This window comes from Aethalodelphis obliquidens, unplaced genomic scaffold (genome assembly GCF_003676395.1).
Source record: "Aethalodelphis obliquidens isolate GAN/ISIS:26980383/991018 unplaced genomic scaffold, ASM367639v1 scaffold2, whole genome shotgun sequence".
Lineage (NCBI taxonomy): Eukaryota > Metazoa > Chordata > Mammalia > Artiodactyla > Delphinidae > Aethalodelphis > Aethalodelphis obliquidens.
Genome location: NW_020837946.1, coordinates 6514724 through 6527497, shown reverse-complemented (window position 1 = coordinate 6527497; position 12774 = coordinate 6514724). Strand labels below are relative to the sequence as shown.

At 40.1% G+C, this 12774-nt stretch overlaps 1 protein-coding gene across 19 annotated transcripts in view; it reads right to left on the bottom strand.

The window, feature by feature from the left end:
- Nucleotides 1-12774, bottom strand: part of USP40 (ubiquitin specific peptidase 40) — a 91836-nt gene that overhangs the window by 20150 nt on the left and 58912 nt on the right. For all 19 annotated transcript variants that reach the window (XR_003435126.1, XR_003435125.1, XM_027117940.1 and 16 more), the window contains 2 exons: nt 3455-3491; nt 1558-1622 (listed from right to left, as the gene is read on the bottom strand). Coding sequence is in view for 17 of the 19 variants with exons in the window: in XM_027117940.1 (XP_026973741.1) it covers nt 1558-1622; nt 3455-3491 (102 nt within the window). In the remaining 2 variants the exon portion in view is untranslated. The remainder of the gene's footprint in view (nt 1-1557; nt 1623-3454; nt 3492-12774) is intronic.

Below are 12774 nucleotides of genomic sequence, written 5' to 3'. Positions count from 1 at the left end.
ATCCCTGGTCCGGGAAGATGCCGCAGAGCAACTAAGCCCATGCGCCACAACTACTGAGCCTGCGCTCTAGAGCCCGTGAGCCACAACTACTGAGCCTGAGTGCCACAACTACTGAAGCCCACGTGCCTCGAGCCTGTGCTCTGCAACAAGAGAAGCCACTGCAATGAGAAGCCTGCACACTACAATGAAGAGCAGCCCCCGCTCACCGCAACTAGAGAAAGCCTGTGCATCAATAAAGACCCAATGCAGCCAAAAATAAATAAATAAATTTATTTAAAAAATAAAAAATAATAAATGCTGGAGAGGGTGTAGAGAAAAGGGAACCCTCTTGCACTGTTGGTGGGAATGTAGATTGGTGCAGCCACTATGGAGAACACTATGGAGGTTCCTTAAAAAACTAAAAACAGAGCCAGCATATGATCCAGTGGTCCCACTCCTGGGTATATATCTGGAGAAAACGCTAATTTGAAAACATACATACACCACAATGTTCACAGTGGCACGATATACAACAGCCAAGACATGGAAACAACCTCAATGTCCACTGACAGATGAATAGATAAAGAAGATGTGGTACATATATACAGTGGAATATTACTCAACCATTTAAAAAAAAGAAATAATGCCATTTGCAGTAACACAGATGGACCTAGAGATTGTCATACTAAGTGAAGTAAGTCAAAGACAAATATCATATATCACTTACATGTGGAATCTAAAAAAATGATACAAATGAACTTATTTACAAAACAGAAACAGACTCACAGACATAGAAACAAACTTATGGTTACCAAAGGGGAAAGGGGGGGAGGGATAAATTAGGAGTTTGGGATTAACGTATACACACCACTATATATAAAAGAGATAACCAATAAGGACCTACTGTACAGCACAGGAAACTATACTCAATATCTTATAATAATCTATAATGGAAAAGAATCTAAAATAGAATATATACATTCAACTGAATCTCTGTGCTGTACACCTGAAACTAACACAACATTGTAAATCAACTACACTTCAATAAAAATTTTTTAAAGTAAGATTAACCAGATTGCAAACACCCTGTGATAACACTGCTCCTAAGTCTACCCTACGAGGCTGGGCCGGATTGAGAGATGCAGTTTGAATCAGAGCCTAAGTGACTGATTGGTAAGATGAATTCTGCCATCATTAACTTACAGAGAAACTCTCAGATTAACATATTCAGGTTTCAAAATTCAGAGTGTATCTTCAAATTCTTTCACTGGTACAAATGTCTTTTGTTCTCTGTAGTTCTCTGCCTGTTAATGAAGAACTACTACTAGAGACATATTCTCTTATCAAAAGAGGGCTCAATACAGATGTCAGATATGTTCCCACTTAGCTGAAACTTTCCCTCTGACTCTGTGAAAAAACTGCAGTAAGGAAAAAGTAGACCCCCATATGGATTTGTATATCCTAAAAAAAAAGTAAAGCTTTCTCTAGAATTTATTCACATGAGTAGGGTGGTGTCCTTATGAAAATACAAAATAAGCACAGTCACTTTACAAATGAAATGTACAGAAATAATCTTACTTCTTCCCATAAAGCTTCCCCAGCTTCATAGCACCAATCCATTTTCCGTAAATGCCATGCATCTCCTATGAAGGAATCAAAATCAGATGAAAAAGAATTCAGAATAATATGTTTTAAGAGTTTGTCAGGAATGACCCTTCTGGATAAATGAATATCAAATGGGATATCATCTAGTAAGTATTAACTAATTTTTTTTTGCGGTACACGGGCCTCTCACTGCTGTGGCCTCTCTTGTTGCGGAGCACAGGCTCCGGACGTGCAGGCTCAGCGGCCATGGCTCACGGGCCCAGCCGCTCCGCGGCATGTGGGATCTTCCCGGACTGGGGCACGAACCCGCGTCCCCTGCATCGGCAGGCGGACTCTCAACCACTGCCACCAGGGAAGCCCAGTATTAACTAATTTTTAAAGTAAATTATCTCTTCCAGGGCCTGAAAAAAATTAAGTCATTGCCCCAACTTGGTTAATTTTCTCTCTATTCCACCAAGAACTGTATACTTGCAAATAAAAATAAGACTTGGTACTAGTATGCAACATCTACTTACACCTTTATTATTTACAAGTACACAAGCACATCCACATCACACGTTAAGCATAGACAGATGTACATACATAAGCACAGAATCCCTCCTAAAATCATGAAATTGAGTTTTATTTCACTGTCTTGGACGAAAACACACGCTAACATCGCTCAGCAACTGATGCCATGTACGGCAAACCTGTCCTGTCTAGTCAGCAGCGAGCTAACGGAAGCGTGTCCTTTCGGCACAGTGCTTCAGTGTAGTTGGTACAAATGAACATTTACGAAGGTTAATCAGATTTCAGTTTTTCAGCATGCTTGCTACACACTCACGACATGGGGAGAGAACTTTTTTCGGGGAGAGGGAACCAAGCAAAAGTTGAAAATCCTGATGGTTAAAAAACTAGCAAAGTTTTGTAACAGTCAACTCCCCCCACCCACCGAAAGAAGCTACAGACGAGCGAAGAAACACAGACCTCACATTTATCCTGCACAGGCCACAGGTTTTGAATCCCAATACTGTTCTTTGTAGACCCTCTTTTGTCATCGGTTCTAGTTTTAAATGCAGTAAGATTTATATCGATATTTAACTTAATCTAAGTTTGTTTAAAAAAAGAAAGTAAGTTAAGAGTGAACACCATTACTTCATAGCAGAGCATGGTAGAAAGAAATCAGAGTTCTGAAATCAGAGCCACTTAGCTACTTGCTCTGGAACACTGGGTAAGCCGTTTAACCATTTTCAGCATCTGGAAAGTGGGAACGGGGGATGATCCCTGCATGGGAGGACTACTGTCGAGATGACCTGAGGCATCGCACAGAAACTCCTAGAAGTTGAGCAAGTGAACGTCCCTGCCAGATAACGGAGCCCCATGCTTCCACTCTGGTGGAGAGAATGGCAAGCACTCACTCTAATGAAAGCAGTGTGGTGCTTCCTCAAGCTTGCTCCGTGGGTCCACCTGGGTAGCCACTTCAGGACACCCTGGGTTTACTTTTTTCATTCATATTACATTCCCTAATCTATATACAGAAATACTGGCCTGAAACACAATGCATTGAAATTCTGAATCCATGAGGTTAAAAAAAGAAATTCAGCAAAAGATCTAGGAAATTCCAGAGGGTCTATATCTTAACTGTATCTCTTTTGTACCTTTCTTGTTCCCTATCTAGGCTCTCTTTCCTTAGAATTAGGCTAACCTCCAACTAGTTTTCTTTTAGCCTACAAAAAAGAAACAGGAGAATTATGTACGTATAGAAATGTAAAGCATAACTGACAACCCTGGAGAAAAAGAAAGTTTGAAAAGTTTTCATTAGGCTTATAGAAAATGTATTATAAGTAAAGGATGTGGATAAACTTACGTATCATCATGGTCTGTAACTTACCTGATAGGCCAGATTTCTCCAGCATTACCTTTAAACACTGTAAGAAAAAAAAACTATGTTCATTAGTTGTTCTATATCTGAGTTACAGTATTGTGATAAACACTCTTTTTTGACCCTGGGCCTATCTGAGTCTGATTATATTTAGTAATTCTCAAATAGATAAAGATACACACGATGCAGTGATTAAGCAAGCGCTTCTTAAGGGCTACGTGGCGCCGACTCAGCAGGGAAAACCAGTTTCCAGTGTTCGCAACCAGGTCTATCTAAAAGTTCATCCACTTCCAGGACTGCGGTATGATTCCCTTCTTATGAGGACTAACAGTGTATTTTTGACCAGATGTGATTAATTAGGCTGATTTCACAGAACTCTGACTCCTAGAGAAGGAGATTAGCTTTTATTTATCATCTAAGAAACAACTGGTCACACGTCAACTCATGAGGGAAGAACGATGCATACTGTGAGCTCATGGCACAATTCAATAAACGAGACACGATTAATAGACGTTGAAACAAAACAAAAATAGTCACAAAAAAACTCCCAACTTCTTGAGGGGAAAAACATTCTTAAATAACTTTCGGGCCAAGGAGTATGTAAAATTTCCTTTGTACTGTAACAGAGCAGAGGGAGCAGCACACAGGATGGTCACTGCTGCCCTGCTTGGTTCAGGAGAAAAACGGCCAACAATCCAGACATCCCTGCATTAACAGGGCAACATTTAAATAAACTATGAGAGGTCTTAAAACAACTAAAAGGATAAAAGAGATTTATATTCACTGGTCTTAAAAGATCTTTAAAATATTTTAGTGAAACAAAGTTCTGGGATCCCATTTATGATTTTAAAGAAAACCATACAAGTCAAGCTCTTATTTCTACACGTACATACATACCCACACATTGGTACACACACGGCAAAGGTACGGAAGGATACACTCTACTGATGTGGATAAGATTATACTGTCCAATGACAACAGTGACTTCTGGGGAAGCGACAAGGATAGGGTGGTGACCAAGGGGGATTTTTAGTCCCCCCAAAGTTTAAAAAATAAGACTAAATCCACAATCACTTGTCTGATTAAAAATAAAAGAGACTCTAGAATTAAAGATTGTTTAGAAAATGATGACAATGACAACAGAGTATGTTAAAATAGGGAATGGGGGCTTCCCTGGTGGCTCAGTGGTTCAGAATCCGCCTGCCCATGCAGGGGACATGGGTTCGAGCCCTGGTCCGGGAAGATCCCACATGCCGCGGAGCAACTAAGCCCGTGCGCCACAACTGCTGAGCCTGTGCTCTAGAGCCCACAAGGCACAACTACTGAGCCCTCGTGCTGCAACTACTGAAGCCCGTGCGCCTAGAGTCCATGCTGTGCAACAAGAGAAGTCACCGCAGTGAGAAGCCCACACACCGCAACGAAGAGTTGCCCGTTCGCCGCGACTAGAGAAAGCCCGCGTGCAGCAACGAAGACCCAACGCAGCCAAAAATAAATAGTAAATAAAATAAATAAATTTATTAAAAAAAAAAACAGGGAATGGGACCAAAGCCATATTCAAAGAAAACTGCAGTCTCAAAGGCCTCCATTATTTAAGAAAAACAAGCAATTGAGCATTCAGCCTAACTGTGTTCCAGACAGAGGAAACTGCCGGTGTAAAGGGCTGCTTGAGGAGCAGCCTAGTGGCCAACGCGGCTGGAGTAGAGCGAGCGAGAGTAATAGTCAGACTCTCTCTTTAAAAATACCAAAGGGCCAGATCACACAGGGCCTTGCAAGGTCACTCGGGGCTCCCCCCCTCACCCCGAGTGAGATGGGAAAGCAGAGCAGGGTTGTGTGCAGAGGACTGACTGACCTTACACTTTAAAGGATTACTCCACTTCTTTATAAGAACACACCCTGGGAGGTGTCAGGCTGGAAGGAAGGAGATCGGTTAGGAAGCTGCTGGAATAATCCAGATGAGAGGTGAAGGGGTGACAGCAGTGGAAGGAATAAGATATGATCAGATCCCAGATAAATCTTGATGGTAGAACCAGAACGATTTCCTGAAACACTGGTTCTGAAGTAAGAAAGAAAAGAATCAAAGACAATTTCAAGGTTTTTGGCCTAAGCAAGCAGAAAATGGAGCCACTGTAATAGAAAAGGGAAATGTGAGTGAAGTATGTTGAGAGATCAGGAGCTCATACATATGACTATGGCGTCTACGACTTGAGCACGAGGTGCTCAGAAGGCAGAGAGAAGAGGAAACAAGACTGAGAACAGGCAGGCCGGAGAGGTGGGAAGAAAACCTAAAGAGCTGCAGTCTTCTCAAAGCAAGTGACAAAAGTCATCAAGTATGTCACTGCTGCTGAAAGAGCAAGTAAGATGAAGACCGAGACCTGCTCACTGGACACAGCAACATGGAGGCCACCGACAGCCTTGACGGAGCAGTTTCAGCTGGGGGAATGGGGGTGGGTGGGCATGGGGAATGACTCTGCCTGCAGTGGGTTCAGGATAGAACAGAAGAAAGACATACACATCGCACCTTTGAAAAGTTTTGTGGTTTCCGTTCTTTGAAACGAAAAAACACTAAAGTTACCCAAGGCCACATCCCAGGCACAAAATGACTAACCATCTTTTCCTCTAAGTAACTGCTGCCTTTCCAATGATATTTCTAGTCCCTCTTCACACTTCCAACTTACAAACATAAATAAGATACTGAACTGCCCCCCAACTCTTGATAGCATCCGATCCAAAATTAGCCCGTATCCCTCCTTACAGTCGTCTAGCACAAGTCCAGACCTTATCAGAGACACTCTAATGTCGGATTCCTATGATATGTATCACTTGCTGGCAGTAAGTCAATAATAAACCTTTTTTTAAAGCTAAAAAAACCCCAAAACAAAAAAATGTATTAAAGTTAAAAGGCAAATGAAAACGTGGGTAAATATTTACAGCTTGTAACAAAGGGTAAAAAAACATTTTATTTAAAACATGTTTGGGGACTTCCCTGGTGGCATAGTGGTTAAGAATCCGCCTGCCTATACAGGGGACGCAGGTTCTAGCCCTGGTTTGCGAAGATCCCACATGCCACAGGGCAACCAAGCCCGTGCGCCACAGCTACTGAGCCTGTGCTCTAGAGCCTGCAAGCCACAACTATTGAGCCCGTGCACAACTACTGAAGCCCACGTGCCTAGAGCCCATGTTCCATAATAAGAGAAGCCACCGCAATGAGAAGCCCGCGCACCATAACGAAGAGTAGCCCCCGCTCACCGCAACCAGAGAAAACCTGTGTGCAGCAACGAAGACCCAACGCAGCCAAAAATAAATTAAATAAATAAATTTATTAAAAAATAATAAAAAATTAAAAAAAAAGTTTTATCATGGAAAATTTCACACACGTGCAGAGGACAGTAAAATGAACCCTCAAGTGTCCACTGCCAGCCTCAACTCCTGCTGCGGCCAGTCCTGTGTCTGTGCGCCGCCCACTTCCCCTGACTCGCTCCTCACATTCTTTTGAAGCAAATGTCAGGTATCATTTCATCTATTGATATTCAGTACTCAGCTCTAAAAGATGAAGATTCTTTTAAAAAATGTAACTCTTACATAATTATAATATCTAAAAAAACTAAGAACTCGTAAATAACAAATATTCTGTCAGTGTTCAAATTTCCTTACTTTCTCTTAAACTGTTACTAGAGTTCTTTTGGTTTGAATCAAGGGCCCCATAAATTCCATACATTGCACCTACCTGCTATTTCTCCTAAGTCTCCTTGAACCTACAGCCTGTCTCACACTGCAGTTGATTTCTTGAAGAGGAGTTTTCCACTTCAGGACAGTGCTTACCGCAGGCCTGTGGTGCACTTGACAGGTCCCTCTGTCCCCTGTACTTCTTATAAACTGGTACTCAGACCTAGAGGCTTGATCGGACTCAGGTCCAGTTTTCTTTTCTTTTGGCAAGAAGAGCACGGGTATTGTTTTGAACTTCTAAATGTCTGGGTGTTGCTCTTTTGGAGTTGTTAGCAGTTTTTCAGGATCCTTGCTTAGATCCATTAATTCATTAGGAGTTGAAAAACAGTGATAGTCTAAAATTCTTTCTTCGTTTTGTTAGCTGGGATATGTCTATTAAAAAAATCTTCTCATTATCTATTTGGTTGATGTGAGGTATAGTTTGCAAAGAAAAAGATAAATGCTCGACTCTTCCGTTTACGGTTCCCGAGCATCCACTGCAGGTAAGCAATGAATAGCATACTTTTTAGGATCACTGTGAACTCATGGATTTTATGTGTGTGTGAATCAATTTTCATTATTATTCCCGCTGAGGTTCAAACTCTTATCTTCAGGTTGGCTCCTGACGCTCTCTGCTGATCCCAGAGGTCTTTGCTAGCTATACTGTTTTCTGTCCTGATAAGATGTTCCAGGCTCATCAAACACTTTCCTGACCTAGATACAGAACCAGCCATTACTCTGAGAAGCCCTAGTTCCTATAGGAAATGGTATTGAGTGACCACAATCTGAATGCTGGGGTGCTTGCTACTACCAGGTTGATCATTGTTTCTATAAGCGATTTCAGGGGACAGAGCTAGTAAAATCATTTTTTAAAGAAAAAAATATATCAGGTTCATTTTGACTCTTCTAATTCAAATTCAGGAGCACAGGGACTTCCCTGGTGGTCCAGTGGGTAAGACTCTGTGCTCCCAATGCAGGAGGCCCAGGTTCGATCCCTGGCCAGGGACCTAAGATACTACATGCCACGGGGCAACTAAGCCTGCGCGATCTAGAGCCTGCATGCCACAACGAAGTGCCTGCATGCTGCAACTAAGACCCAACATAACCAAACGAATAAATAAATAAATAGAATCCACCAGAGGGCAGACAGCAGAAGCAAAAAGAACTACAATCCTGCAGCCTATGGAACAAAAACCACATTCACAGAAAGAAAGACAAGGTGAAAAGGCAGAGGGCTATGTACCAGATGAAGGAACAAGATACAACTCCAGAAAAACAACTAAATGGAGATAGGCAACCTTCCAGAAAAAAGATTCAGAATAACGATGGTGAAGATGATGCAGGACGTCGAAAAAGAATGGAGGCAAAGATCAAGAAGATGCAAGAAATGTTTAACAAAGACCTAGAAGAATGAAAGAACAAACAAATAGAGATGAACAATACAATAACTGAAATGAAAAATACACTAGAAGGAATCAGTAGCAGAATAACTGAGGCAGAAGAACGGATAAGTGACCTGGAAGACAGAATGGTGGAATTCACTGCTGCAAACATAATAAAGAGAAAAGATTGAAAAGAAATGAAGTCAGCCTAAGAGACCTCTGGGACAACATTATACGCAACAAGATTCGCATTACAGGGGTCCCAGAAGGAGAAGAGAGAAAGGACCAGAGAAAATATTTGAAGAGAATTATAGTTGAAAATTTCCCTAACATGGGAAAGGAAATAGCCACCCAAGTCCAGGAAGCACAGAGAGTCCCTAACAGGATAAACCCAAGGAGAAACACGCCAAGACACATAGTAATCAAACTGGCAAAAATTAAAGACAAAGAAAAATTATTGAAAGCAGCAAGGGAAAAATGACAAATAACATACAAGGGAACTCCAATAAGGTTAACAGCTGATTTCTCAGCAGAAACTCTACAAGCCAGAAGGGAGTGGCATGACATATTTAAAGTGATGAAAGGGAAGAACCTACAACCAAGATTACTTTACCCCGCAAGGATCTCATTCAGATTCAATGGAGAAATCAAAAGCTTTACAGACAAGCAAAAGCTAAGAAAATTCAGCACCACCAAACCAGCTCTACAACAAATGCTAAAGGAACTTCTCTAAGTGGAAAACACAAGAGAAGAAAAGGACCTACAAAAACAAACCCCAAACAATTATGAAAATGGTAACAGGAACATACATATCGATAATTACCTTAAGCGTGAATGGATTAAATGCTCCAACCAAAAGACACAGGCTCGCTGAATGGATACAAAAACAAGACCCATCTATATGCTGTCTACAAGAGACCCACTTCAGACCTAGGGACACATACAGACTGAAAGTGAGGGGATGGAAAAAGATATTCCATGCAAATGGAAATCAAAAGAAAGCTGGAGTAGCAATACTCATATCAGATAAGATAGACTTTAAAATAAAGAATGTTACAAGAGACAAGGAAGGACACTACATATTGATCAAGGGATCAATCCAAGAAGAAGATATAACAATTATAAATATATATGCACCCAACATAGGAGCACCTCAATACATAAGGCAACAGCTATAAAACAGGAAATCGACAGTAACACAATAATAGTGGGGGACATTAACACCTCACTTACACCAATGGACAGATCATCCAAAATGAAAATAAGTAAAGAAACAGAAGCTTTAAATGATACAACAGACCAGATAGATTTAATTAATATTTGTAGGACATTCCATCCAAAAACAGCAGATTACACTTTCTTCTCAAGTGTGCATGGAACATTCTCCAGGATAGATCACATCTTGGGTCACAAATCAAGTCTCAGTAAATTTAAGAAAACTGAAATCACATCAAGCATCTTTTCTGAGCACAACACTATGAGATTAGAAATCAATTGCAGGGAAAAAAAACGTAAATAACACAAACACGTGGAGGCTAAACAATACGTTACTAAATAACCAAGAGATCACTGAAGAAATCAAAGAGGAAATCAAAAAATACTTAGAGACAAATGACAATGATACACGACAATCCAAAACCTATGGGATGCAGCAAAAGCAGTTCTAAGAGGGAAATTTATAGCAATGCAAGCCTACCTCAAGAAACAAGAAAAATCTCAAATAAACAATCTAAGCTTACACCTAAAAGAACTAGAGAAAGAAGAGCAAACAAAACCCAAAGTTAGGAAAAGGAACAAAATCATAAAGATCAGAGCAGAAATAAATGAAACAGAAACAAAGAAAACAATAGCAAAGATCAATAAAACTAAAAGCTGGTTCTTTGAGAAGATAAACAAAATTGATAAACCATTAGCCAAACTCATCAAGGAGGGAGAGGACTCAAATCAATAAAATTAGAAATGAAAAAGGAGAAGTTACAACAAACACTGCAGAAATACAAAGCATCCTAAGAGACTACTACAAGCAACTCTATGCCAATAAAATGGACAACCTGGAAGAAATGGACAAATTCTTAGAAAGGTATAACCTTCCAAGACTGAACCAGGAAGATATAGAAAACAGGAACAGACCAATCACAAGTAATGAAATTGAAACTGTGATTAAAAATCTTCCAACAAACAAAAGTCCAGGACCAGATGACTTCACAGGTGAATTCTATCAAACATTCAGAGAAGAGCTAACACCCATCCTTCTCAAACTCTTCCAAAAAATTGCAGAGGAAGGAACACTCCCAAACTCATTCTATGAGGCCACCATCACCCTGATACCAAAACCAGACAAAGATACTACAAAAAAAGAAAATTACAGACCAATATCACTGATGAACAGAGATGCAAAAATCCTCAACAAAATACTAGCAAACAGAATCCAACAACACATTAAAAGGATCATACACCATGATCAAGTGGGATTTATCCCAGGGACGAAAGGATTCTTCAGTATATGCCAATCAATCAACGTGATACACCATATTAACAAACTGCAGGATAAAAACCATATGATCATCTCAACAGATGCAGAAAAAGCTTTTGACAAAATTCAACACACATTTATGATAAAAACTCTTCAGAAAGTGGGCATAGAGGAACCTACCTCAACATAATAAAGGCCATATATGACAAACCCACAGCAAACATCATTCTTAATGGTGAAAAACTGAAAGCATTTCCTCTAAGATCAGGAACAAGACAAGGATGTCCACTCTCACCACTATTATTCAACATAGTTTTGGAAGTCATAGCCACAGCAATCAGAGGAGAAAAAAAATAAAAGGAATACAAATTGGAAAAGAATTAAAACTGTCACTGTTTGCAAATGACATGATACTACACATAGAGAATCCTAAAGATGCCACCCGAAAACTATTAGAGCGAATCAATGAATCTGGTAAAATTGCAGGATACAAAATTAATGCACACAAATCTCTTGCATTCCTATACACTAATGATGAAAAATCTGAAAGAGAAATTAAGGGAACCCTCCCATTTGCCATTGCAACAAAAAGAAAAAAATACCTAGGAATAAACCTACCGAGAGAGACAAAAGACCTGTATGCAGAAAACTATAAGACACTGATGGAAGAAATTAAAGATGATACAAACAGATGGAGAGATATACCATGTTCTTGGATTGGAAGAATCAATATTGTGAAAATGGCTATACTACCCAAATCAATCTACAGATTCAATGCAATCCCTATCAAATTACCAATGGCATTTTTTTCAGAACTAGAACAAAAAACCTTAAAATTTATATGGAGACACAAAAGACCCCGAATAGCCAAAGCAGTCTTGAGGGAAAACAACGGAGCTGGAGGAATCAGACTCCCTGACTTCAGACTATACTACAAAGCTACAGTAATCAAGACACTGGCACAAAAACAGAAATACAGATCAACGGAACAGGATAGAAAGCCCAGAGATAAACTCACGCACCTGTGGTGAACTAACCTATGACAAAGGAAGCAAGGATATACAATGGAGAAAAGACAGTCTCTTCAATAAGTGGTGCTGGGAAAACTGGACAGCTACATGTAAAAGAATGAAATTAGAACACTCCCTAACACCATACGCAAAAATAAACTCAAAATGGATTAGAGACCTAAATGTAAGACCAGACACTATAAAACTCTTAGAGGAAAACATAGGAAGAACACTCTTTGATATGAATCACAGCAAGATCTTTTTTGATCCACTTCCTAGAGTAATGGAAATAAAAACAAAAATAAACAAATGGGACCTAATGAAACTTAAATGCTTTTGCACAGCAAAGGAAACTACAAACAAGACAAGAAGACAACCCTCAGAATGGGAGAAAATATTTGCAAATGAATCAACGGACAAAGGATTAATCTCCAAAATATATAAACAGCTCATGCAGCTCGATATTAAAAAACATACAACCCAATCCAAAAATGGGTGGAAGACCCAAATAGACATTTGTCCAAAGAAGACATACAGATGGCCAAGAAGCACATGAAAGGCTGCTCAACATCACTAATTATTAGAGAAATGCAAATCAAAACTACCATGAGGTATCACCTCACACCAGTTAGAATGGGCAACCCACTACTGGGCATATACCCAGAGAAAACCATAATTCAAAAAGCCACATGCACCCCAACGTTCACTGCAGCACTATTTACCATAGCCAGGTCATGGAAGCAACCTAAATGCCCATCGACA